This window comes from Talpa europaea, assembly GCF_964194135.1.
Source record: "Talpa europaea genome assembly, chromosome: 1".
NCBI lineage: Eukaryota > Metazoa > Chordata > Mammalia > Eulipotyphla > Talpidae > Talpa > Talpa europaea.
Window position 1 is genome coordinate 104,177,346 of NC_140073.1, and position 25,201 is coordinate 104,202,546.

The following is a 25,201-nucleotide window of genomic DNA, read 5'->3' on the forward strand; positions in this document are numbered from 1 at the left end:
TAATTGAGGAAAGTTTAATAAAGGAACTATTACGGAATAATAAAGCATGCTATGACTAGCAAGGGCAGGGAGCCATAACCATCTGTATCCCTGAAGCGCAAGGGGTGGGGAGCAATTTCTGGAACCTGAAGAGAGCAGCTGCAGCTGTAAGAGGGGATTACCCAACAGAGCTCCAGCTTTCAATAGAACTCAGCCAATCAACAGCCTGGCATGAAGAAAGCTGATCTCACTAAAAGCCCAGATCTCACTCTGCGGCTCTCTCACAGTGTTTTGCACAGTCTCTCATTGGCTGAACTCAACCAGAGTCTGGAATGCAAGGGAACCCATTGATGAAGTTTATAAAGGTCAGCTTCTAAGAGCGAAAGAGTAGAGACAAGAGACTTGATCTAGCAAGGTAAACAGATAGATGCAGATGCTAATTAGTACACAATTCATCCTGTTTATAGCATTTTGTGCTCCAACATCTGTGCTTAAGAAATTCTGTTGATCCATAGCTACTACAATATTTACTGGTAGTAGATAGGGCATGTGCATAGCTGTCTCCTCGAGGGGTGGCAGCAATGGGGAGAGGCAGGGGAAAAAGGAAAGACAACTCAAAGTCCAAGTAGAGAGATGGCTAGAGGGGCTTACACCAAAAAAAACAAACAAACAAAAAAAAAGGTGCAGCCCCCACCCCAAGGCAGTCTCATATTCATTAGCATCAAGTACAAAGGTGGGGCAAGCATGTATAGAGTGCACATGCTGGGTGTGTACACAGTGGGGGATGCAGTTATCCAAGATGTAAATTAGGGTGGAGTGACCTGGGGCTGCTGCCTGGGGGTTGCATTTTTCTCTTAGTCAAGCATATTCTCTATTCTAATATCTGCTTGCTGTTACAGATATGGGTTTTCCAGTATGTTCCTCATAACAGGACTTTGCCCTTGGTGAGAGGCCCCCCCTTGCATAACCCTACACCTAGCTGACAAGCAGGAACTCTGGGCACCAAGACATTATCTCTGAGAATAAGGAGGGCTGGGGATTCCACACATGGGAGTTTTGTTGGTGGGTGAATAAAGCACGTGCACATAAGAGGTATGGAGATGTGCCCCCCACTCCCAATTATGTAACTACATAAAGAACTGACACTTTTAGGAGGACTTATAGGGGAGCCAAATAAGACATCAGTGTAAAAAAAATACAAAACACAGCAAAACAAAAACAGACAATTATAAATCAGAGACATCCTGCAGGGGAGGAGGGTGAGGGATCAGAGGGATGGAGGGAGGAGCACAGGGGACTCTGTTGATGGTGCACTGGTGAAGGCAATTCCATGGGTACTTCAAGGGGAGGGGCAAATATTGTTTCAAAATGAACAATGATGCAACAAATAAATTTTAAAAAATGAAAAATAAGAGTAGGAAGCAACAGGCTTCAAAAACATGAAGAAAATATTTGCAATGCGTAGTCAATGATGGGCTCATGTGGGGTAAATGAATGAATCCAGATTTTTATATACCACTAGCCTCTGTGGCTATCACTATCACCTGTGGCCTTGGTCATGTTGATGCGGAAGGCGCTTGGGAGCGTGGGTGCAAGTCACATGTGCCTGATGGTAGAAACCTGGAGTATGGTGTGGGCATGTGTAAGTGCCCACCTGAGCCTAGAGGCCAGGCATATAAGGTGGCATTATTCAGGGACAGTTACAAGAGGATGAGTGACTACAGAAGAGGCGACCACAAAAGACTGCCAGAGAGAGCCCAGAGAAAGAGTTAAGATTTGTGGGGGGCTGGGAGGCTCGGTTGCCTGCCTGCCTGCCTCCCAGCCCCTGCCTCTGAGCTTGCCTCCTTGCATGCCTGCCCCTCTGCCTGCTGTGCCTGTTTACCTGGTTCTCTGAGAGAGCATTAAAGCCTGTAAATCCACTGAGGGCTCCAGGACTCTCCTTTATCCATCTGTTTGAATCTATAGTGAACTTGCCCTGAGTCTGCTTGCACAGCAGCTTGTAACAAGAATATATATAGAACTCTCAAAAATCAAAAAACAGATGACTGATTGGAAAAGCAGGCAACTTAATTTTCTAGCATACTGTTCTTTATAACTATGTTTCACGAACCCTCACTTGAGAACTGGAATAATGTTTTAGTAAACTGTTTCTTCATCACCCAGCACAATGCCTGGTGGAAAGAGAATGGTCAACAAATGCTCGCTGAATAATTCCACTTTCCACCCTAGAATAATGTATATATTTTTTAAGATTTTAAAAAAAAATTATACATACAAGAACTGAGGTGTAGGCCAGAGGAGGGGGCGTGAGAGGATTAACCAGAGACAGAATGGGGAGCAGAACAGGCAGATCTGTTACAGGGCAAACCCCAATATAAAATGGGTTGCCTGGCTGTGGAGCCTCACCTGTGCACTTAAAGGAGACTTATTAATGCTAAACTGCAGGCAAACACTAAAGGTTGATAAAAGGTTTATTTACAAGGGGAAATGGGAAATGAATAACTCAGGGAGAAAAAGAGGGAGATAAGTTCGTAAATGCGTCCTACCTGTTCCGCTGACCTGGAATCCCAATGGACAACCCCCCAGATGGCAAAAACCTAGCAAGCCTTCTGGCTAAGAGGGTGATCCCCTGGCCACATGGCCAGTTAAATACCCAAACGGAGAGCCTAGTTGCTTAACTCCACCCTCCGGTCCTCGCAACCTTTCCTTTGGTGATCATGGGATTTGTAGTTCCCAGTGTTGTGGGGGTGGAGTCCACAAAGCCTGTATGGAGTTTGCTCAGGACATCCTTTCCCCCATCAGATCTACTGAAATACATGCTGAGGGGAGCAGTGGATGAGACCAGAGAGGTCTGCTGTGCCATTTGGGTCAGCTCCCGGGCCAGGGATTGAACCCACATCACAGTGGCTGGCAATAGCTTGATAGTGCTGAGATTTTAATTCCTGGGACCATCAGGGAGGCCCAGAATGTGTACTATTAACAAAACTCATCATATATGTATTACCCTCGGAATCTTTGCTCACATTCTTAGAGTATACAGCTATATTCACATTATCCTATGTTCACATTATTTCCCCTATAGTCACATTATCAACTCCCTATCTTAGGAAATCCAAATCAAGAATCCCATTTATGTCCTACTCTTCACTGCCCCTTATAGCTGCTGGATGTTCCTTTGGGACATCTCAAACACTATAGAATTGTGTTACTTCATATTATCACATTTAGTCACTTCTCTCTGGCTTTCATTCTAAATTTCCTGAGGGCAGGGACTATAGTGTGCTAAATACACAGCACAGATTTATGAGGTGTTCCATCAATGATTACTGTGAATGTGGCACTGCCCCAATATAAATTTATAGCCATCCCATGTGCTTAAAAATGGTAGGATAGTATTGTTAGAGAAACATTGTTCAGTCCTTTTAATTTTTTCCCAGTTTCAGGCAGTTGGGAGTTTACAAAACTGGGATGTACTCTATAAGAGATACTCATGGAATAGAAAAACTTTTTAGATTGTCAGGTACCAATTTATGACAAGAAAGAGGCAGTCTAGTGGAAGAAGTGGTTACACCATGAAATCTCTGCAGCCCCAGCACCCCCCCCCCCAGATGAATCCCATAACTATCTCCTGTGAGATGATAAACCCACCTCAAAGATCGGCTATCAGAGGGTATACAGGTGGTACTTTACATATTTTAATCCTCTCTTCCCTCTTATAAATAATGCTATGTTCAATCAGATCTTTTAGTTCATACTGAACCATAAAATACTTCAATAAACTTTGCTTACATCAAATTACTTTTGCTAAGTTAAAACTTGCATCATATCATCTACACTGACTTGCTTAAAATTCTTAAAAGGAAACAAATGACCACAAATTATATCTCTCCACATATGTATAGTGTAGCTGTTTGCTAAAAAGGTGTATCCTAATAATGTATTTCTCAACTTTATTATAATTTCAAGCATGCAGTAAAGTTAAAAATCACGTATAATTTCAACCCACATACCTCCCACCTAGATTTAACAACTGATATATTAACTGTCATAATAATGCTGAGGACATTAGCAGAAACTTTAAGTATTTTTTTCCTTATGACTTGAAATAAGCTAAACCCATAACAAATCATTAAAGGATTTCTTCACAATGAACTCTTCAACAAACCTTTCCCCAGTCATTAGGTGACAGTGAACTCTCAATGAGAAGAAAGCTTAAGCTTCTCTTGTTCATAATGCCATTTCTTGGTTCCTTGATGACTAAGCAGGCCTAGGCCTGCTCTCTTTTTTTTCCCCTGTGTGCTGGATTCGCCTTCTTGCTTCCATTTACTCCTTTGAAATTTCCCAGGTAGTGGTAGGATTGTCATATTTAGTAAAGAAAAACACAGGATGTCTAGTTAAATGTGAACTTCAGCTAAATAGTAACTATTTCTAGAATATGTATGTCCCAAATACTGCATAAGATGTATTTACAGTAAAATAATTCATTATTAATCCAAAAATTCAAATTTAACTGAGCACCCTATATTTTTTCTCACAACTCTAGCAAACAGACAAATGCAAGGAACTGGGGCACTGTGGATCTCTGATATTTGGGCTCTCATGCTCCCAGGATTGAAGATAAAATGAGTAAGGAGGATAGAAAAAAGGAGAGAAAATATTTATATACTAATATACTACAAGTAATAAAATTAATAAGTTTGGATTATTTTGAGCTAATTGGGAGGTAGAGAAAGTATCTGTGGTATATTAGTGTTAGATTTAGAAAAGAGAATGTAGAACTTGGGGAAATAGTGTGTGGAGACTGGCATAAAAGGTGGGCAGAACATAAACATAGAAATGAATTGGGAAGTAAAGAAGTTGCTTGTTTTATACTTCCACATAGTCTATAGTTCAAAGCAAATCACAGACAAATCCAGATTCAAGGGCAGAGGAAAACAGACTTCACCTCCCGAAGGCCATACCTGTAGATGGATGGAAGGAATTGTTCGTGGTACTACTTACAAATAACCACCACACACACACACACACACACACACACACACACACACACACACACATCTATTTCAATCACTGTTTAGACAAAGCTGTAGTAAATCAAAGGACAGTCAGTCAGTAGGGCCTCAATCACTGTTTAGAAAAAGCTGTAGTGGGCCTCCCCGGTGGCGCAGCGGTTGAGTGCTGGGTTGCGAAGCTGTCCGAAGCCTCTGAAGTGCCGGTTCGATCCCCAGCCGATGGGCGAGGGTCCCACATGGCGCGCAGACCTCTCCTGCCGCCCGCTGCTCCCCTCAGCAGTGTATTTCGTCAGTCTGCCTGTTCTGCTCCCCTCTCTGGCTCTGGTGAATCCTCTCACCCTCCCGTACTTCTGACTGTACCCAGTGCTTATATAAATAAATAAATAAATCTTTTAAAAAAAAAAAAAAAAAAAAAAAAAAAGAAAAAGCTGTAGTAAATCAAAGGACAGTCAGTCAGTAGTGCCTGCCTTAATTTTTCTCTTTTCCTAAGAAATTTCCCCTCCCCCTTCTCTCTCTGACATTGTCTAGCTCTCTCATTCCCGGTATTTGTCTTTCCATGTGTCTGTCTGTCTCTCTGTACTCACCCCCACAATCTCCTAGGATACAATAATGTAAAAATTAGATTAAAATTAAATATACAGTTCAATCCTAATTAAGATAGAAAAAAAAATCATACTTTTTTTTTTCTCTAGGGGTTTGGGTAGATAAACATTTTTTGTTGTTTTTCAGTATTTTCTGATTTTTATAATGTTACTTCAGATCAGAAAATAATAAATGCCCTTCTTTAAGAGCTGAAAAAGTTGCTTGTTTTGAAAACTAAATGTTTGAATTGTAGCACTTTTTCTTTTTTAAAATGAGTAATTTTCAAGACATCCAAATGAATTTCTCATTTGTGAAGTGCCAACAGTTCTACACAAATTACCAGAATGTTTCACAATTCCTCTTGAAATACCTGTCAAAAAAGTTCTTTTGAGGGAGCACATGGTGGCATTTTTCTTGCCATAAACAAAATATATCTATCCATATGAAGAGTCTGAAGTGTTAAGGATGAAAACTTGCAGGAAAGTGGTAACATTTAAGATAAAAAAGAATACCAACTGAATATCCAGAACAAGTGGGTTACTATTTTTGTGTACTTGATATCTAGCACCATTTTCTTCATCATTTGCAAAGTTCGGCCATTGGAAAGAACAGACTAGAAATCATGCCATTTGTCCAGCTAGGTGGTGTGACCATTGTAATGCAGCAAACTGTAATTTTTGTTCATTGTGTTTCAAATAACATAAAATTCTGTGTAAATTCCAATGCGCCAAATAGATAGGAGCTATTTTCACATAAAAAATAACCTTAGAAGAAAAAAAATCTGTGAAAATCTTAATTGTGACCTCTAATTTTGGCTCTCTATTCTTTCAAGTCATTTATCAAAATCAATAGATAGTAGACATAGAGTGTTGATTCTTTTGTTTTTAAAGATTTATTTTTATTTATTTATGCATACAAGAGCTGGGGTCTAGGCCAGAGGTGCTGGAGGTGAGAGAGTTCACCAGAGACAGAGTGGGGAGCAGAACAGACAGATCTACTGACATACACTGCTGAGGGGGTGCGGGCAGCCAGCAAGACAGGAGAGGTCTGCTGCACTGAATGGGTTACCTCCCTGGCCGGGGATTGAAATCATGGGAATGAAACTCATGCTGTAGTGGCTGGTAATAGCTTGATAGTGCTAAGACTTAACCCCTGCATTACCAGGTAGGCCCAGAGAGTTGATTCTTAGTGGCTAGTGGGTAGAAAGTGAACTGGTTTTGAACAGATGGTATTAGAACTTCCATTTACAAGTCTAGTAACTTTAGGTCTCAAGACTGTTCTCTTCAAGGACTCGGATCAGGAAGTAGCGTGGATTCTATTGTGCCTGGTGGTTAAGACCAGATCTGGCCTTAGAATGAGAAGGGGAATAGACAGAGGATGGGGAATAGACAAAATAATACCTACTGACTGATAGTAGTAATAACAATATATAGCTTTTAAAAATAAGCTCAGGGCCTCCCTGGTGGCGCAGCGGTTGAGCACTGGGTTGCGAAGCTTCCCGGCACCCTCTGCAGCGCCAGTTCCATCCCCGGCCACCGGCAAGGGTCCCACATGGCCCGCAGACTTCTCTGCTGCCCGCTGCTCCCCTCAGCAGTGTACTTCGGTCCTTCTGCCTGCTCTGCTCCCCGCTCTGGCTCTGGTGAATTCTCTCACCCTCCTGCGCTTCTGACTGTACCCAGTGCTTGTATAAATAAATAAATCTTAAAAAAAAAAAGAAAGAAAGAAAAGCTCTGCCTACCAAGTACTTTTGAAATTCATTTGTTTCAAACTACTTCTCCCATGAAGTAGGTATAATAGTAGTTCCAATTGTCAGAGGTAAAAATAAAGCACAGAGGAAATAATTTACCCAAGATTCCATGACTCTGGCTCATCTGTGATTTGAACCCAAGTCTTGACTCTAGCCAGAACTACGTATCACATCAGGAATAAATGAATAATAGCAGAATAGCAAACTGAGATATTATAGGGTAGATCTGTGTGTGTAAAGAGGCTGCACTTTTAGACGATTGCTATTGTAAGGCAAGTTGCTAAATATGTGTGACTTTTTTGTTGAAAACACCACTAACAACAAAACCTCCCACAGTACCACTAAAGTCCAAAACAAACCTGTAGATACATATTAGCTAGTAATATATTTATAAATATTAACTGTATATATACTTACTGTTATATATTGATATAGAACTATTAGCACTCCAAGTATCTTGCTATAGAACCTGGAAATAATTTATATAAATTTATAATTTATATAGAATATGGATAATTTATTATTTATTTATTTATTTTTAAAGATTTATTTTTATTTATTTATTTATACAAGCGCTGGGTACAGTCAGAAGTGCGGGAGGGTGAGAGAATTCACCAGAGCGGGGAGCAGAGCAGGCAGAAGGATCGAAGTACACTGCTGAGGGGAGCAGCGGGGGGCAGGAGAGGTCTGCGCGCCATATGGGACCTTCCTCCAGTGGCCGGGGAGCAGCCCGGTATCGAATTGGCTCAGCAGACACTGCGGGTAGCTTCGCAATCCGTCGCTCAACCGCTGCGCCACCAGGGAGGCCCAGAATATGGATAAATTAAAAATACATACTACTTAAAAAAAAGAGATGGGGAAAAAGGAAAAGCAAAATGCTTAGACCCAGCGCTCAACCGCTGTGCCACCGGGGAGGCCCGATCACTATTGTATCTTAATTTCACTGTTACTTGAAGATATGACTGGTGAAGACTACTCATCACAACTTCCTTTCCCAATAGAATGGGACAGCACATTTTACTCCTGAAATAATATGGATAAGGCAACTTTTTCAGAATGTGTGTTTAAATGATCAATGTACATAGGCTCCAAGTCTTACATGATCTTTAAAAAAAAAAATGATAAATTATTGCAACTATACCAAAACCTGGAGTAAAACAAATACCTGTTTTCAAAGAGCAGTTAATAAAATACTATAAAAATAATTGATGCTGGGCCTCCCCTGGTGGCGCAGCAGTTGAGCGCTGGGCTGCGAGGCGGCCTGCAGCCTCTGCAGCACTGGTTTGATCCCCGGCCACCGGAGAGGGTCCCACATGGTGTGGCAGACCTCCCCTGCCACGCCCGCTGCTCCCCTTACCAGTGTCTGCCTGTTCTGTTCCCTGCTCTGGCTCTGGTGAATTCTCATACCCTCCCGCACTTCTGACTGTACCCAGTGCTTGTATAAATAAATAAATCTTAAAAAAAAAAAAAAAAGCTTAAAAAAATAATTGATGCCTCCTGCAAATCTCTCTCCTGATCCAATTTTAATTTACTGGCTCCCATCATTAAACTTGTATATATTTTTTTCTGTATATACAGTCATAATATATAGTATCACTATGCATTTTTTTTATGCTTTATATAACTGGTATCTACCACTTTATTTTCTCACTTGTTTGAGATGTGTCTATATTGTCATGCAAAACTCTAGTTTGCTCATTTTGATTGCCTTACAGTCTATCATATGAATATAATACCAATGTTGTATGCTCATTAGGACGCCTCTCTGCTGTTATACACAGGTTGCCATGAATATTTTTGTAGATCTCCTTATGCACATGCATAAGTGTTTCTTTAAGGCAACGTGGTAATAAACCTTTAAATTTACTAGATATTACAAATTGATAGTTGTGCCAGTATATCTCCCACCAACAGTAAAACCATTCCCATTACTTCACCATCCTTGACAACGCTTGCTATTTTGAAACTTACATTTTTGCTAACTTGATGGGTGGGATGATGTACTTTGTGTTGTTATTTCCTTGATAAATAAGGAGAACTTTTTTGCTTTATGTTTGTTGGTCTGTGTTCCTCTTGGAAGAAATACTATTTTTGTTCTTTCACTTTGGAAATGTTTCTATTGGGTAGTCTTTTCATAGTTATAGGCATGTCTACATTTTAAAAATTAATCCATGTGTATAGTTAAGAAATCTTACTTTTGGCTTCTCTTCATTGTTAGGACTTTATGTACAAATAAGTGTTGAATTTTAATATATTTAAATTATCATGTTTACCTTTTATGACTTTGGCTTTGTGTCTTGTTTTAAAAAATTTCCCCATGCTGAGGGTCTGAAAAATGTTGAATATATTCATCTAAATTATAAAATATTACTTTTAAAAGTCTTTAATCCAACTCAAATATACTTGTTTATGGTTTTAGGTAGGGATTCAAACTTACCATTTTACAGGTGGCCAATCTATATACAAACACAATTTTTCAAAGTCATTCCTTCCCCTACTCATTTATGACATAACATCTCTACATATGAGGGTATTTCCAAGTCTGATTCAAGGGGTTAAGTCTCAGCACTATCACCGCTATCACCACCATGGCCTGAGTTTGATCCCTGGCCAGGGAGCTAACCCAAAGATGATGCAACAGACATCTCCTATCTCTCCTGCTACTCCTCTCAGCGGTGTATTTCAGTAGATCTGCCTGTTCTGCTCCCCATTCTGTCGCTGATGAAACCTCTCACCCCATGCTCCTCTGGCCTATACCCCAGTTCTTCTATGCATAAATAAATACATTTTTTGGGGGGAAAAAAGCACTTTCACTTTGGAAGCACTTTCACTTTTCATTTATCACTCAGTGTGCATTTACCATGTGTAAAAGCACATGATAGACATGCTTAGACCACTTATTTTGGAGATGGAATGCCTGGGTTTATATGTACACAAGGGAGCCTTGATAAATGGTAGATCTTACTGTTCCTTGTTTTATTTTTTTTAACTGGCTGATATTTTCATCAAGGGAAGTATATAAATATGCTTGTTGAAACAAACTGTATTAAAAAAAGAAGAATCTCAAATATATAACTTGCTTTTATTAAACATTGGGGAAAAAAAATCAACAAATTTTCCAAGGCAGACATCGCAGTAGCTTTAGTGAAAACCAACTTAACATCAGCTTGTTTGACAAGATTTTCAGAATAAGTGAGCAGTTCAGTTCTTAAAGTAAGAATAGAACATCAACAGTTCCAGATCCCAGAACAGTTATAAGCCAACAAAATAAGACATTGCTTTGCTTACAGTTTTAGCTTTAATGTAAATATATATTATCACTTAGAACATTAGCATCTGAACTATATAATGACTTTATTGTTTTACCTTAATTAAAACCAAAATTTGTAGAACCTCAAAGTAGTCTTTAAAGTTTTCCAATATGAACATAAAATAACCCTTATTTCTCTCTACATATCAAATGTAAAATAATTGTCACAATCTATCAACATTTCACAGGAAGATTTTTAAGGTTTCTGGCACATAAAATGTGTAATGTCTATGTGACAACAATGTCATAATTATATACAGGAAACATTTAAAATTCTTGTACAATTTAAATTCTAAAGATTAAAAAACTAAGTGTTCCTTGTTAATAAAATATTAAAATACTGAGCTTTTCATAAATTTGACAGATTTTGTAATTATATAAAGAATATAAAAGACTTGCACACTAAGTGATTTATCATTGAAATTAAGTGTTGAACTGAATATACTTATTTGATACAAATCTTCTAGATCATACTTTCACACAAAACAGGCTTTATCTTATGAATGTTTTCAATTAAACTAACACTGAGGCAGCCAATATCAAAGTGATCTATATTTGCCTTTGTGTGTCACATAAATATAAGTCTATGAATCTTAATTTATTCTTTTGTTTATGTCACCATTATAAAGAATGTGTCAATCAACACAAGGTAGCTATTTCTCATTTGACAAAAATGAAAGTCATAAGACAGTGTCTTAAAGTTTTAAAGCAGCATATTCAGCTTTTAAGGCAAAAAACACAAAATAATATTATAAATTATAAATTCTGATAATTCTTCTTTTGGCATTAAAAGCCATAGCACAAATTCTTATACTTTAATAGGTAATATATTAGTGTACATCTGAATATACATTTGCCAACATCTTACATTAATTTGATGTTTTCTGTGAAGTGGAGGTGAAGAAATACAGCATGGCAGGGCAATACTTAATGGCCATCCTGGGCATCAGAGGTCATGGAATGACTGAGTCTTGACCTTCCATTCACAGATATTGTATTTGATGGAACCGAAACCTAAAAGAAACAAACACACTTTGCACCCATCAATTTAAAGTGGGACAGCTGGGCCTCCCTGGTGGCTTAGGGGTTAAGTCTCAGCATTATCACAGCTGTGGCCTGAGTTCAATGCCTGGCCAGGTTGCTGACCTCTCTGTCAAGCCTGCTGCTCCCCTCAACAGTGCACTTCAGTAAATCCACCTGTTCTGCTCCCCACTCTGTCTCTGGTGAATCCTCTCACCTCACTTCCTGCACCTCTGGCCTACACCCCAGTTCTTCTACACAAAAAAAATTAAAATTAAATATAAAATTAAAAAAATGGGACAGCTGTCTAATTTTCAACTATTGTATTTTAGCCAGTTTCACTGTAAATGCTAAAACTTAATATTATACAATAAATTATGAACAGTTTAGAATACTCATTGTACCATGAAAGTAAAAATGAGAGAGTTGTTATTTCCACAACAAACAAGTTAAATAATCCATTAACACATCTTAGTCTTTACAAAATTACAAAATCAACTCAAAGGACAAGAGCACAAACAGACTGCAGGCCAAGCTGTCATACAGCATTTTTAGCTAGATTAATTCTGGCTCCCCAAAAGTGCCTTGGAGAATGCAAAAAAACAAAGTGAATTCCACAAAGCAATGAATTTTATAATTTTTGTATTGATATGTATTAATTTGAAGTTCTCCTCCTAATAGCCCTTTTTATAAGAAAATACAAGTTTTAAAGTGCTTTCCTTATAAAGGGATACAAATGTTAAATATAAGACTATAATGCCAAAATAATTTCAGAATGAAAAGACTTTTTGGTAAATAAACTTATACATTCTAAAATTCTATGACAAAGACTCCTATCTATAAAGTATAAGAAAATGAGAAGCACTAAAATATTTCCTAAATAGCTTGAAATTCCAATATTTAGACTATAAAACAAAATCTTTTGATTTCTGAATAGTATATAGTTATATCTTGAAATATCATACATAAAATAGGAAAAGGGCTTGTGTCTACATTATAATTTGATTCATTTAGCTTCATGACCAAACACTATCTCATGAGAACTTTAGTACAAAAGGACACAGATCCTGCCTAGTGGCAGAGTGAGTGCAGAGGAAAATAAAATTGGGAAATTCAGTTTAGAATTGGTTTCTTTTTGCTTCATTTTTTTGCCTTTTACTAGATGGAGATTGGTCAACTAATCAATTTTTTTTTAAAGATTTATTTTATTTATAAAGAGCTGGGGTACAGGTCAGATGTGCAGGAGGGTGAGAGGATTCACCAGAGACAGAGCGGGGAACAGAACAGGCAGACTGATGAAATACACTGCTGAGGGGAGCAGCGGGGAGACAGGAGAGGTCTGCCACGCCATGTGGGTTGCTCCGAGGCTGGCGGGGATCGAACAGGCGCTGCAGAGGCAGTGGACAGCTTCGCTCAACCGCCAGCGCTACCAGGGAGGCCCTTCAACTAATCCATTTTCTTGACTATCTTATAACACAGGATGGAGTAGAGTGGTTGACACTGTCCACCTAACACATACAATGGCTAGAAGAAAAGTTGCCATTAAGGGAAGGAAAACACATCTGCACCCTACTTAATATGGGATTTCTTTCCAAGTATAGTCAACAAACAACAAATAGGTAATGGCTTTTGATTATATAATCCTGGTTCGAAAAGACTGTGTATGGGCCTTCTGGTGGCACAAGGGGTTAAGACACAGCCTCTGCAGCATGAGTTCGATCCCTGGCTAGCCAGGGAGCAACCCCCATGGCGCAGCAGACCTCTCCTGATTCACCTGCTGCTCCCCTCAGCAGTGTACTTCGGTCGATCTGCCTGTTCTGTTCTCTGCTCTGTCTCTGCTGAATCCTCTCACCCCTCCCTCCTCTGGCCTGTACCCCAGCTCTTGTATGCATAAGTAAGTAAATCTTTAAAAAAAATTATGAAAAAAATGACTTTGTGTAGGAGTTATTTTTGTAACCAAAATTTCAGTTCTCAAATTCATTTTTAAATTTTAATCATTTAAAAAATGTACTGATGGTTCTAAATATAAATAAAATATTAATTGTTGCACCATTTATAAAGTGAAAAACTCAAATCCAGGTACATTTTCACCCATAAGAAGCAAATAAGCTATGGTTCATTCATATACAATATAGTCAAATACAATATAGTCTTAAAAAATATATATATATCTTTTTGATAAACACATGCAATTTGCAGCAACATGGATGGAGCTGGAAGGGATCATGCTCAGCGAAATAAGCCAGAAAGAAAAAGAAAAATACTGGATGGTCTCACTCATAGCAGGAATCTAGAAAACTTAAATAAGGGACCAGGAAAAATAGTAACTATAAGAAAGAAAATATTAAAATCAACAAACAACAATGAACCAGAGACACTCCATGGGGGGTGGGGGGACGGGGAAAGGAACACTTGGGGTCAAAATAAGGGGGTTGTAATTGTATGGGGAATATAAAAATAAAATTTAAATTAAAAAAAACCCATTAAAAATAAATAAAATTTAAAAAAAGACTCACAAAAAAAGTATATCTTTTTAAGACTATATTGTATGTGTATGTTGTTTATGAATTATGTTTATTATGTTTATGAATGCTTATAGAGATTTATTTTTATTTAAAAAGTAAAAATAGTTGCAAACTACGAAATAGCCTGGAAGGTTATCCTGTAATTTGACTGGGAGGGGGGAGTTACTTTGAGGAATAACTGTAAAATTTAAAATTTGTTTACTGATAGTCTTAACATGAGAAGACATCATCATCATAACAACATATAAATTTTCTGAGGTCAAAGACTGTATATTTTAATGCTACATTATATTCATGTTTAATATAATGCTGGAATAGTGTAGGTAAATGAGTATTTCTTGGATAGAAAATGGTAACTTTACAAACAAAGAGAAAATATAGCTTGATGATTTGAACAATAAACATGATACATATAATAAAGATATTTTTGAAAAGTAATGTTTAGAAATTGACTGATATAAGCATCTACTCATTGACTAACTTTGAATTTTAAAGAATTTCCAGGAATATTCACATAGCTTTCTCATTTCCATAAGGAACATTAACCATGAAATCATTTATTTTTACTTGAAAAATATATTGAAAGAGCTGCCAACCTGAAACCCTTGGATTATTCAAATTCAAAGGTAGTATATAGGAATAAAAATCAAACCAATTAAATAAAACAAGTCAGCAAGATTCTGGATGACTTAACCAGTTTTCCTCTTCCCTCTAGATTTTCTCTAGCCAAAGATAAGTTTAAGTTTTACATCTGAATAAATACTTAATTCAAGTACTATATATCATTTGCCAGTTTATTTCCAGACTTTATTTTTACAAACCTAGACTCTACTTGTACTAGTGTAATAACCTTTACTAATTCAAACACCATTAAGCATCAAAAACAACTAAAAAATTCTTATGTCAGCACAGTCAATGATAATGAATACTTAAGTCTGTCTTACTCTTTGAAAATAATTTGCTGATTCCTATATAAATATTAATTTAACATCAGTCAAATTTTATAAAACACTGAGCTATATTTGTTAATGCTTTATATGAAAAGAAGACAAATCTTTGACTGCATGGGAGTTGAATGGGGAAAAGATGTGAAAAAACCCTTAAGAAGCATGAAAAAAACATGACATGTTCATGACTGCATTCACATTAGAGCAATCAGCCAGATAATTGTTCTAATGTGAACCAACCATTCTAATGAAGGTTAATTGCTCGGGTATGAACCAGAGCCATAAGGCAGGTTGGTACCTGGAGTTAAATTGAACATTTGGGTGCCAAAATATAGGCAAACACGGAGCCAAGTTTCTGATGAACAATCTACACCTACTGTCAAAATCACTGGAGATTTTATTTGGCAATGTAACTGTTGTTCTATAAAAGAAATGCTAGGAATTAAAACAAACTGGGAGAAATGTTCCATACAGGGCAGAAACATGGAACTTAAGCAAAGATTACAAGGAATTAAAGCCTTCATGTGAATTTTTATGACTTTTACCAGTTTTTAAAAACAGAATGCATGTACAGCAAAGTGCACTGAATTTAAAGAAACCACCCAATGAAAACAAACACGCAAACCTGTATCAAACCCCTACCCAGGTCAAAAGAAAGATGCCCCCAGCGACCTACTGATATTTAAAATTCTGATGTTTTCTGCATCACAGGTTTTTGCATTTTAAATGTGGATGTTTAGGAAACTACTGCACTAAGAGTATATTTATCTTGATGACTTTTTTGGTTCTCTCTTCAATATGTGACTGTCCTGCCCCCATAAAACCCCAAAAACCTCTTTTTTCCTCTCTGGAAGTAGCCACCATTATGAGATATATAATTATTTCCTGTTTTTAAAAATAATTGCCACCTACGCTTATATAAATAATATAATTTAGTCTTGCATATTGTCAAACTTTACCCATATATTTTTTTGTGGTTCTAGTAACATTGTTGCATTTAGCTGTATTTTGTCCAATTCATTGCTATATCATAGTCAATTCTTTGAACATATACTATTTAGTATATTATTTTTGGATATATGTGAGTCCTGATATAAAAAAATACACACTTTTAGGGCAATAGTACAAGTGAAAATGCTGATCATGGACTGTGGATATTGTGAGCATTACTAGACCTTGTGTCCATTTTTAGTGGAATAAAATGGATTATGTAAGGAATTAAAGTTTCAAAGCTGGCACTATATACACTCAGAGCTATCAATGACCTCCTACTGAAAAAGATAAATTTGAGGCTCAATAGAACCTAAAGTAATGAGTTATAAACAGGGTATAATTATAGGATCATCATTTAGGGCCTGCTTTCTGTGTTGATTCACATCCAGTTCATTCTGGAAGCAGCGAGAGCTTTTAATATGAAAAGACTGCCAAATCAGAGCCTGCAACACACCAAGCATACAGCTACTTGCCTATACAATTATGTTGGCCTAAAAGGCATTTCTAACTTAAAGTACTGCTTATTGTAATTAGCTCATTGAAGCTGATTAATATACCTACTCAATTAATAAAAAGGCATTACAGTTATTTTTTGTGGGCCCTATATGCCACTGTTTGTCAGTCCCAGGCCAAAAGTGCCTCAAAGGCAGAGGCTTCATTTTTTTCATTTCTGTATCTTTAGTATCTAGTACAATATTTGATATTTATGTACTTTGCAAGATGCTTGTCAAATTTATTGAACTGAGAAAGCTTTAGATCAGAAGCAATTAACTTGAAACTCAGTCTGAATTTACAAGATTAAAAATAGAAATATTTTCTTAAATGACAATGTACAGTTCATTAACATGGGCTTATTTCCCCACAAAACTAAATGTCATGACTCATGAAGCACCAGTTTTGATAGTCAAAGTAATAGCAAATTTTTATGCTGCCTGACACCTAAATTCATATTCTATAAATAATCTACAAAATCTAGATTAGATTCTCTAAAGATACTTCCCAACACTGAAAGCTAACACACCCTCAATTATTCCTTCACAATTCCTGTGCTCCTACCAGGGTGCAACATTTTGCCTGGTCCCCCTGTTGGCCTAATTGGAGTGGCGAGTCCTCTGGGAGAGGCTGTCACTCATGGCTCCACCAGCACTTAAAGAACTAGCTGGTGCAAGCCAGGCTGGCCAAGGTAGATGTTCCTCATACCTTCTTCCTTTTCTACCTGTAGCATTCCTGTTCTTCCCAGATTCATTTCTGGTGAGTTCAGTGTTTTGCTTAAATAAGTCTCTTACTCTTTTCTTACTAGCTTCTAAAATGATCAGAGAAGGGATTCATAATACTAAACATCAAAAGAAGTCAGTGAAATAATGACTGCTTTTTTTTTTGTCTTGGGTGTTGAGGAACTTTCAAGCAGGATGACAAAGGGGAGAATAGGAGAGATGGTCAGGAGACGACAGCCTCTGGGAAGTCTAAGTGCTAATGTTCAAGCCTTCACCACCTCCTCTTTCAGTGAATGAAAGCAGCAGAAGGAGGAAACTCCTGGGCAAATAATTCCCTGTGACATTTGTTTGGTGTCTGTCCTGAAAAGGAGCATGCCTCCTCTGCTGAAGCTCTCCTACACCTCAGTAAGGAGGGGCCAGACATCTCTGGTAGGGTATTAATAAGATTTGAATTCCACATTAGATGTCACCTAAATTCTGTAAATTTTCCCTACAATTTTTAAAAACTACAAACCTTTCCCCCAAGCCTCACATATGGTGGGAACTGATCGCTGTAAGAGCTTTGACTGAAAACATGCAGGTTCCTGTCACGAGAGCAGCTTTACTGTAACGGAGAGGGATTTTCATTCCCAAAGAATCTTTCTTGCTGCGCAAACATTTTTTTTTTTTTAATAAGAGTCCAGGGCACTTGCTATATATAGTTATATAATAATGAGTAAAACCCTTGTTCTGCACCTGGCCCATGTTGTGGAAAACAGACCTGACATATTTTTAAGTAGATGTAAAACTCTGGACTCTCTCAATCTCTACTTCAAAAATGACCCCTGACATAAAAGAGTAACATTTTGGCATCTTCTTTTTCAGATTTAAATGTCAGAAAACAATTTCCCCTACATATTATTTGACAATATTGAAAATAAACCCACTGTCACCCATCTCATAAAGAAAACGTACCCTTTTCAAATTGGCAGCAGCCTCTCCAGAACGGATTGAAGTCAGCAAACTCTGCCAGATCTGTTCTGGGTCAGAGCTTTGGAATGTTAAGGAACTTTGTCTCTTAAGGGTGAATGATGGGCAGTCAGTTGAAAATGGTATTTGGGAATTCAGTTCACTATGTGCAGAGTTATTTTCCTATAAAAATAAATGCAAAATATTTATATGAATACCAAGTGAAAAATGGATCCTTTTTCAAAGACTTTTTTTTTTAATCACCAGTAGTTCTTTAAGAATCTCCATTTGACACTCTAGTGTTTCAGATAGAGCACTATTTCCTCTTGCAGTGAATTCTCTCTGTTCCAGAGCTCACTCGGAAGATGAATGCATTATTTTCCCTTAAACTCAGGAGGCTAAGGAAAAAAAAGAAGTGACTCCTTTTGTGTTATGAAATAGTGGCCACTTTGAATCAAATATGCTTTGAGTCAGATAATGGTAATTTCTTTAATAAAGTTGACGTTGACTACAAGAGCCAAATTGTTATCAAGAAAAGGAAGCTCCTGTCATAAATCCACCACATTAGGTTGTGAAATTATTATCATTGGGGGTACAAAATTAACAAACAATAATTCTATGCTATATCTAAGTTTATTTTGCATTTCTGCGAGTCATAGCTATGTTTATTTTTCCCATTAGACTGAAAATTAGGAATTTTCAAATTTAAGAGTAAAAAATTTAAATTTCTTAGGAAGAAGTATTTAATAATTGATTTAACTGGCAGCTGTTATCAAACAATCTTAAAAATATCTTTTTCAAAAAAAAAAATCTTTTTCAAACTGCCAAATAAATATCTTGACAAAAGATGAACTTAAACAGAGCTCAGGCAATGGCTCAAGAAGTGTAGTATTTAAATGAAGTTTCCATTGTTTAGGAGTGGCATTCCATTCTAAGAAAAAACACAGGTTTCACTCTCAAGTAAGGAATTAGCCTTTATACCACACATCTCTTCCTGACATTATAACAAAGTAATAAACATAAATGTGAAATATATGGAGAAATATTCTTCAAGATAAATAAATATTGCTCTAAAATTATGGAAAAATCTTTACTTGGCAATACGTTTAATGTTCTGTTTCTTTAGGAATGTTTGAAAAAGTAGTATAAAATACTTGTGGAATTGTCACACAAATATGAAAGTATTCTTTAAACACTATCTGAGCAAAAGTACACAAAGCATTTTTAGAAGTTGCATGTAGATTATCATGATTCATACTGTGAATTTCATCTTCTCCTTTGAACATCCTATTAGAACCTAGCAAATGATAACATTCGGTTAACAAAAACTAAGGCAATAAATCTCCTTTTGTAAATTGTTATGTTTAGACTGGTTAAGTGACATTTTGGTCATATACTTAGTTGGAAAAGTTGACATTGAATTAACAAAGTGGGAAATGAAGAAAGAAAAGGTTTTCAATTTAAATTATTTATATTTACTGAAATATTAACTAAACTGAGGTTGTATATGTGTGATAGAAGATTATAGCTGAGAGATAGGTGGTTAATTAATCTAGTCTTTGATACTGTTTATATCCTTATATAATTAATACTATTTTGCCATTATATAGAACTAGAGCTTAAGAGAAAATCAAGAACATCCTGAGATAAGCATAACACAGGAAGATAGAAACGGAACTATAAGCTAACAGACAAATACATGAGCAAAGAAATTTTAAAATATTTGCTAAAGATAAAGCCATATAAGAATGCCAGAGTGATTTTAATCAAATTATGAATTATTCTGAAAGTAAATAATCAGACCCTATATATTACCACTCCATTATACCTATAGCAATTTCATATAAGATTAATACATATTCAAATTTAAGTAACACACACACTACATGCTTGTTAATGCCATTTTAACCATGTGGCACACAGAATTCCTTATTTTCAAGTGGTAATATTTACCTTATCACTCCCACCAAGTTGTGCGGTGTCCACATGTTTAGTCACAGAAGGCGTCTTCCCTCCCTCTGTGTTAGTTGGAGGCTGGGCAGATGCACTGTCGCTGCAGGACTCTGTAAGAGCTTTACTGAAAGACTGTGACCGTTTCACGACAGCAAGGGCGAATGGCGAAGGACCAGAGCTTGAGTAAGGTCGTGGGGCACCAAAAGTCTTCAAAGTCTTCAGATTTAGTACTGGTAACTGACTGGAAGGAAGAGGAACAGGTTTTGGAGCCACAGGAGGTGGGGAGGTTCCAGTAGGCTTCTGTCTGCTGATGTTATCATCAGTGCTTTTAATGTGCTGCTGTGGAAAGGGAATTGTTTTATTGAAGGGCGGAAGAGTTTGCTCTGGAAAAGGCAGAGTATCTCTTTCCACCTCTTTATTTGCTAGTTCCTTTGGAGTAGGATTAGGGAGGGTGTGAACACTTTTGGCAGCTGCAGATGTTACATAGTGACCTGATGCTCTTTTCTGCATCTGCAAGAAAAAAGAACTTGGTTTGGACTGGGGATTTGAAACCCGAGATTTAATTTTTGATTCCAAAATATTGTTTATATCTTCCAAATTTGGTGCAAAAGGAGCTGAGACAGTGTCTCTCATTATCCTGGGAGTAGGTTTCAGAGGATTCGCTATTGTATTGTGGAATGAGTTGTCCATACTGTGCACCCGATGTTCTATTCTCTGAGTAGGCTTCTGTTTCATGTCTGCCAAAGGCTCCTTTGGGCTTTCAGAAACAACAGGATCATCTGTTTGAATTGCAGTTTCTTTCACATTCTCGTGAGTGTTTTTTTCACCTAGAGTTTGTATCTCCTGACTCCCCTTATACACCATGGTTTCTGATTCCCAATCGTTCGATATTTCCAGAGATTTGGGAGGCACTATTTTATATGTCGTCATCCCAATTTTGGGTATATACTCTCTTGTAATTTCATTTGAAGGTTTTGGCTTGGGATTGTAGTCTTGTCGGTAAATTGGATAATTCTTTATACATGAGGTATTTGAATTTTTATCAGTTCCATCTACAGGAGACAAGAGATCATCATTACCTTGTGCACAAATTGGATCTTTTATGGTAAGCTGATCTTCTGAATGTAAAATTGGGGGAATCTGACTCCTGAATTTTCTTGTTGTATCTACATAATCTTGTGGACTTAAAAATGAGTGTTGAGTTGATTTGTTGTTACTTGAAGCTTGCACACTTTCATCAACTTTGAAATCAGACAAATTACGATGTTGATTATCATCAAAACTGTTACAGGAGGAAGTTGTCTGAATTGCTGCATCTTGCTTTTTTGTCTTATCTGCACTAGACTGGTTAGGTTTTTGATCTGGTACTGATAAAGAAGATAGATGATTTTCCTTGTAACTTCTAGCAGTATCAGCTTTGTGTGCCTGATAGTTTGATAGTCTGTCAACTTCCACATCCACATTATTTTTGGTAACACCTCCTATATTGATTTCTGTTCTTCTCACTCCATTTTTCACATTATCTTTTGTGTTTGTTGTAGTCACAATTATTTCACTTTGACCTGCTGAGAAAAGAAAATTTATGAAGTATATGAAAAAGGTAGAAAAACTAAAGTTCTCCATGTCTCTTCTCCCAAACTAAAATAAGTTGATTTGAATCCTACAGTTAATTTTTAGCTTACTAATGATACAAAAGCACATAGTGTTACACAGAGAAACCAGGATGGGCTTTGTTTTCATAGAGACCTGACTCTGGAACCCAGCTTGATTAATTACAATCTGTGTGACCATCATATGTTACTTAATATCTTTGAGCATCAGTTTGCTCAGCTGTGAAAGGTGAAAATATGTATTAGAACTTTATATGCCACTTGGATAATATGCTTATTAGAATAGGGTATTGTCCAAACTAAATACTCCATAGAAGATAAATATGCTCATTATAAGTTATGAAAACAGCTTAAGTGTCCAAGGACAGAGGAGCAGAAAAATGTATTTATATTTCAAACCTAAACTTAAAAAGGTTATCAGCAAATGCTATCCCAGCAAATGTTATCAGTTTCAACTAAGTCAGACCACAGAAAAATATTACCTTTCAGATGTGAAGTGAAAACATGATATAAGTTGATTGTCTTCTTAATTAGGTGTCCTTGCTAAAGACTTTTAGAGGACTGTTTTTACTCTTAATGGGAGTACTTTCAACTACATAAAAACAGTTATGTCAGTTTGAATTTTTCTCTGTGGAGAAAGGTATCCTTATTCTTCCTTGTGTCATTGTCCAAGTAGAGAAAACATCTCTCTCCCCTGCACTACTTTCCCTCTTAATTTTAATCAGACTTCCTGAAAGTGAAAATAATATCCCAGTGTCTAAGTTAAAGCAATAACTGCCAGCCAACAAACAATTTGATGGCAAAGAATTGGACAGAAGCATCTAGAAGGAAACACAGGGTTGTAAGTGTGTACTGCATGCCCAGCAAAGTGATGTATACACTGTGTTCTTCTAATCATTTCTCCTAAATGAACACTAGTCCCCATCCTCAAAATCCTTTCTTTTTAGATAGGTACTTTGCACAGCACAAATAAAATGATGACCTTGGGAAACAAGTCATGAAAAGAGGCCAAATATTTCTCTATGGTTTTATCAACACCCCCATTTACCTATAAAAGAAAGATCAAGTTCACTACCTAAAATGCCATGTGCTCTCAACAAATCCCTCTGTTGAGAGAAAAAAAAATAAGAACAAAAAAAGGAAAGATATGCATGGAAAAAAAATGTTGTGTATAGGTACTTTTGCATACAGTTTTTTAAAATATCTTTTTAAATCCTGTCTAATTTGGTCATAATAGTCATTACTTTATATTCTTTATATTATATTTCAAAGTTCCTATTTTAAACACAGAGTTTTAAAATAGAGTGTAACAATATAGAGTAAACATAACTTTCATACATACTAGGAAACCAAAAATTTCATGTGACTTGTTTTACCACAACATCACTTTACTGGTCTGGAATCAATCTACAGTATCTCTGGAGTGTGCCTTTTTTTTTTTTTTTTTTTATAGAGGCATGTTTATTATTTATTTATTTATTTGTTTGTTCGTTTTGTTTTTTGTTTATACATGCACTGGGTTCAGTCAGAAGCGCGGGAGGGTGAGAGAATTCACCAGAGCCAGAGCGGGGAGTAGAGCAGGCAGAAGGACCGAAGTACACTGCTGAGGGGAGCAGCGGGCGGCAGGAGAGGTCTGCGCGCCATGTGGGACCCTCCTCCGGTGGCCGAGGAGCAGCCGGGAATCGAACCGGCGCTGCAGAGGCTGCGGGCAGCTTCGCAACCCAGCGCTCAAATGCTGCGCCACCGGGGAGGCCCTCTGGAGTGTGCCTTTACTTTAACTATATAGCCCAAAACACTTTACAAATAATACAACTGTGTGACCACTGCCGAGAACAATAAATAGCAAGGACCACTATGCAACAAACTTCCTTTGTCAGAACTTCCATGTTTCTATTGTTCACATTTTCAAAGTGGGTTACACCTATGTTACCATTATCTAACTGAATTTCTCATCAACCTTTCATGATTATTCACAAGGATTCTCAGACCTGGAAACCTAAAGTCAATACTGAATTAATTAGCTAATCCATCCTCATATTTACCTATCAATGATGCCACCAATTTTCAGTGAATGGTTAGATTATTTTCCAAGAATGGCCAGTAGAGGGAGAAGGTAGATTCTGAACTAACCTTTCCTTTCCCTACTCAGAACTAATACCAACATCTACAACCAGACAAAAGGATGACTTAGGTAAGTATAAAGGATAGGTAAAAAAAGAAAGTGGAAAACAAAATAAAACTATGTTAAGGATAAAAGAAATTATTTCTTGTTTTTTAAAAAAATGATCTAGAGTTGACAAAAGCTGTTATAGTGCACTTGCACATCAAAATAGTATCACAGAAATCTGCTGGTGACCCGAGTACCAACTTGATGTTAAAATCATGGCCAAAATGGTTTAATTTGGCTACAATTTTAAAAAGGAACAGTTTTTTAAATTGTGATTTCTCAATAAGATTGCTATTATCTTCAGAATATGTTGTGCAAACTGAATCAACAGGAAAAGAATGGGGTAAGATACACTTTAGACATTCTTTATATTGTATTGCAGGATGTTATTGACCATGGGGAAAATGGATCAGAGTATACACACTCAAATTAACCAATATATGCCACGTATATAAAACAGTCTGTCTATCTATCTATCTATCTATCTATCTATCTATCTATCTATCTATCTATATGCATCTATCTATCTATGAATCTCTGAATGACAGTAGGATATTCAATGTTTTATCAAGTTATGACAACACACAGACACATACAATACACACATACACACTGTATAGAAGTTGAATGGTAGAAAATTATTTTCCATGCAAAGACCCAAAGAGTATAGCCCTAATGCTAGAATTGAGTAAAATATATCATGAGAAAGAAAAAGAAACTGGATTTGGGGCTGGGTAATGGGAAATTGTTAAGTAAGTTTTCATAATTAGATGGTTTGGACCTTAAAAATCAGGCAGACAAGTTTCATCCAAGGTATAGTAATCTGAGTATGAAATAAAACAGGTTTGGACTAGGAAGGAAAAAATATATATCACAAGTAGATGCACAGAGTACACATAAGTTAGGTAACAGCTAACATTTAACAGTGAAAGTAGTATACTTTGTAATTAGAGCACACTTTGGAATAACATAGCCTGAGTTCAAACTTGAGGCCCACTGCTTACTAATTTGTGGAACCTCAGCTGAGTTACTTCATATTTTTATACCTAAATTTAAAATGGAACTAAAAATATTAATATCCACAAATGAGTTTATATATAAGACTAAAAGAACTAATGTGTATTATGTAAACATACACATGCATTACATATATTAAGAATGGTCAGTGGGGGCCTCCCTGGTGGCGCAGCGGTT

The 25,201-nt window shown here is 36.9% G+C and overlaps 1 protein-coding gene across 1 annotated transcript in view; it reads right to left on the reverse strand.

Annotated features, from left to right (window-relative positions):
* Nucleotides 1–11,557: 11,557 nt before the first annotated feature.
* Nucleotides 11,558–25,201, reverse strand: part of COBLL1 (cordon-bleu WH2 repeat protein like 1) — a gene marked incomplete at both ends in the record, with an annotated part of 133,096 nt that continues 119,452 nt past the window's right edge. The window contains 3 exon segments of the mRNA XM_084242165.1: nt 11,558–11,644; nt 18,284–18,460; nt 20,231–21,795. Coding sequence (XP_084098291.1) covers nt 11,558–11,644; nt 18,284–18,460; nt 20,231–21,795 — 1,829 coding nt within the window.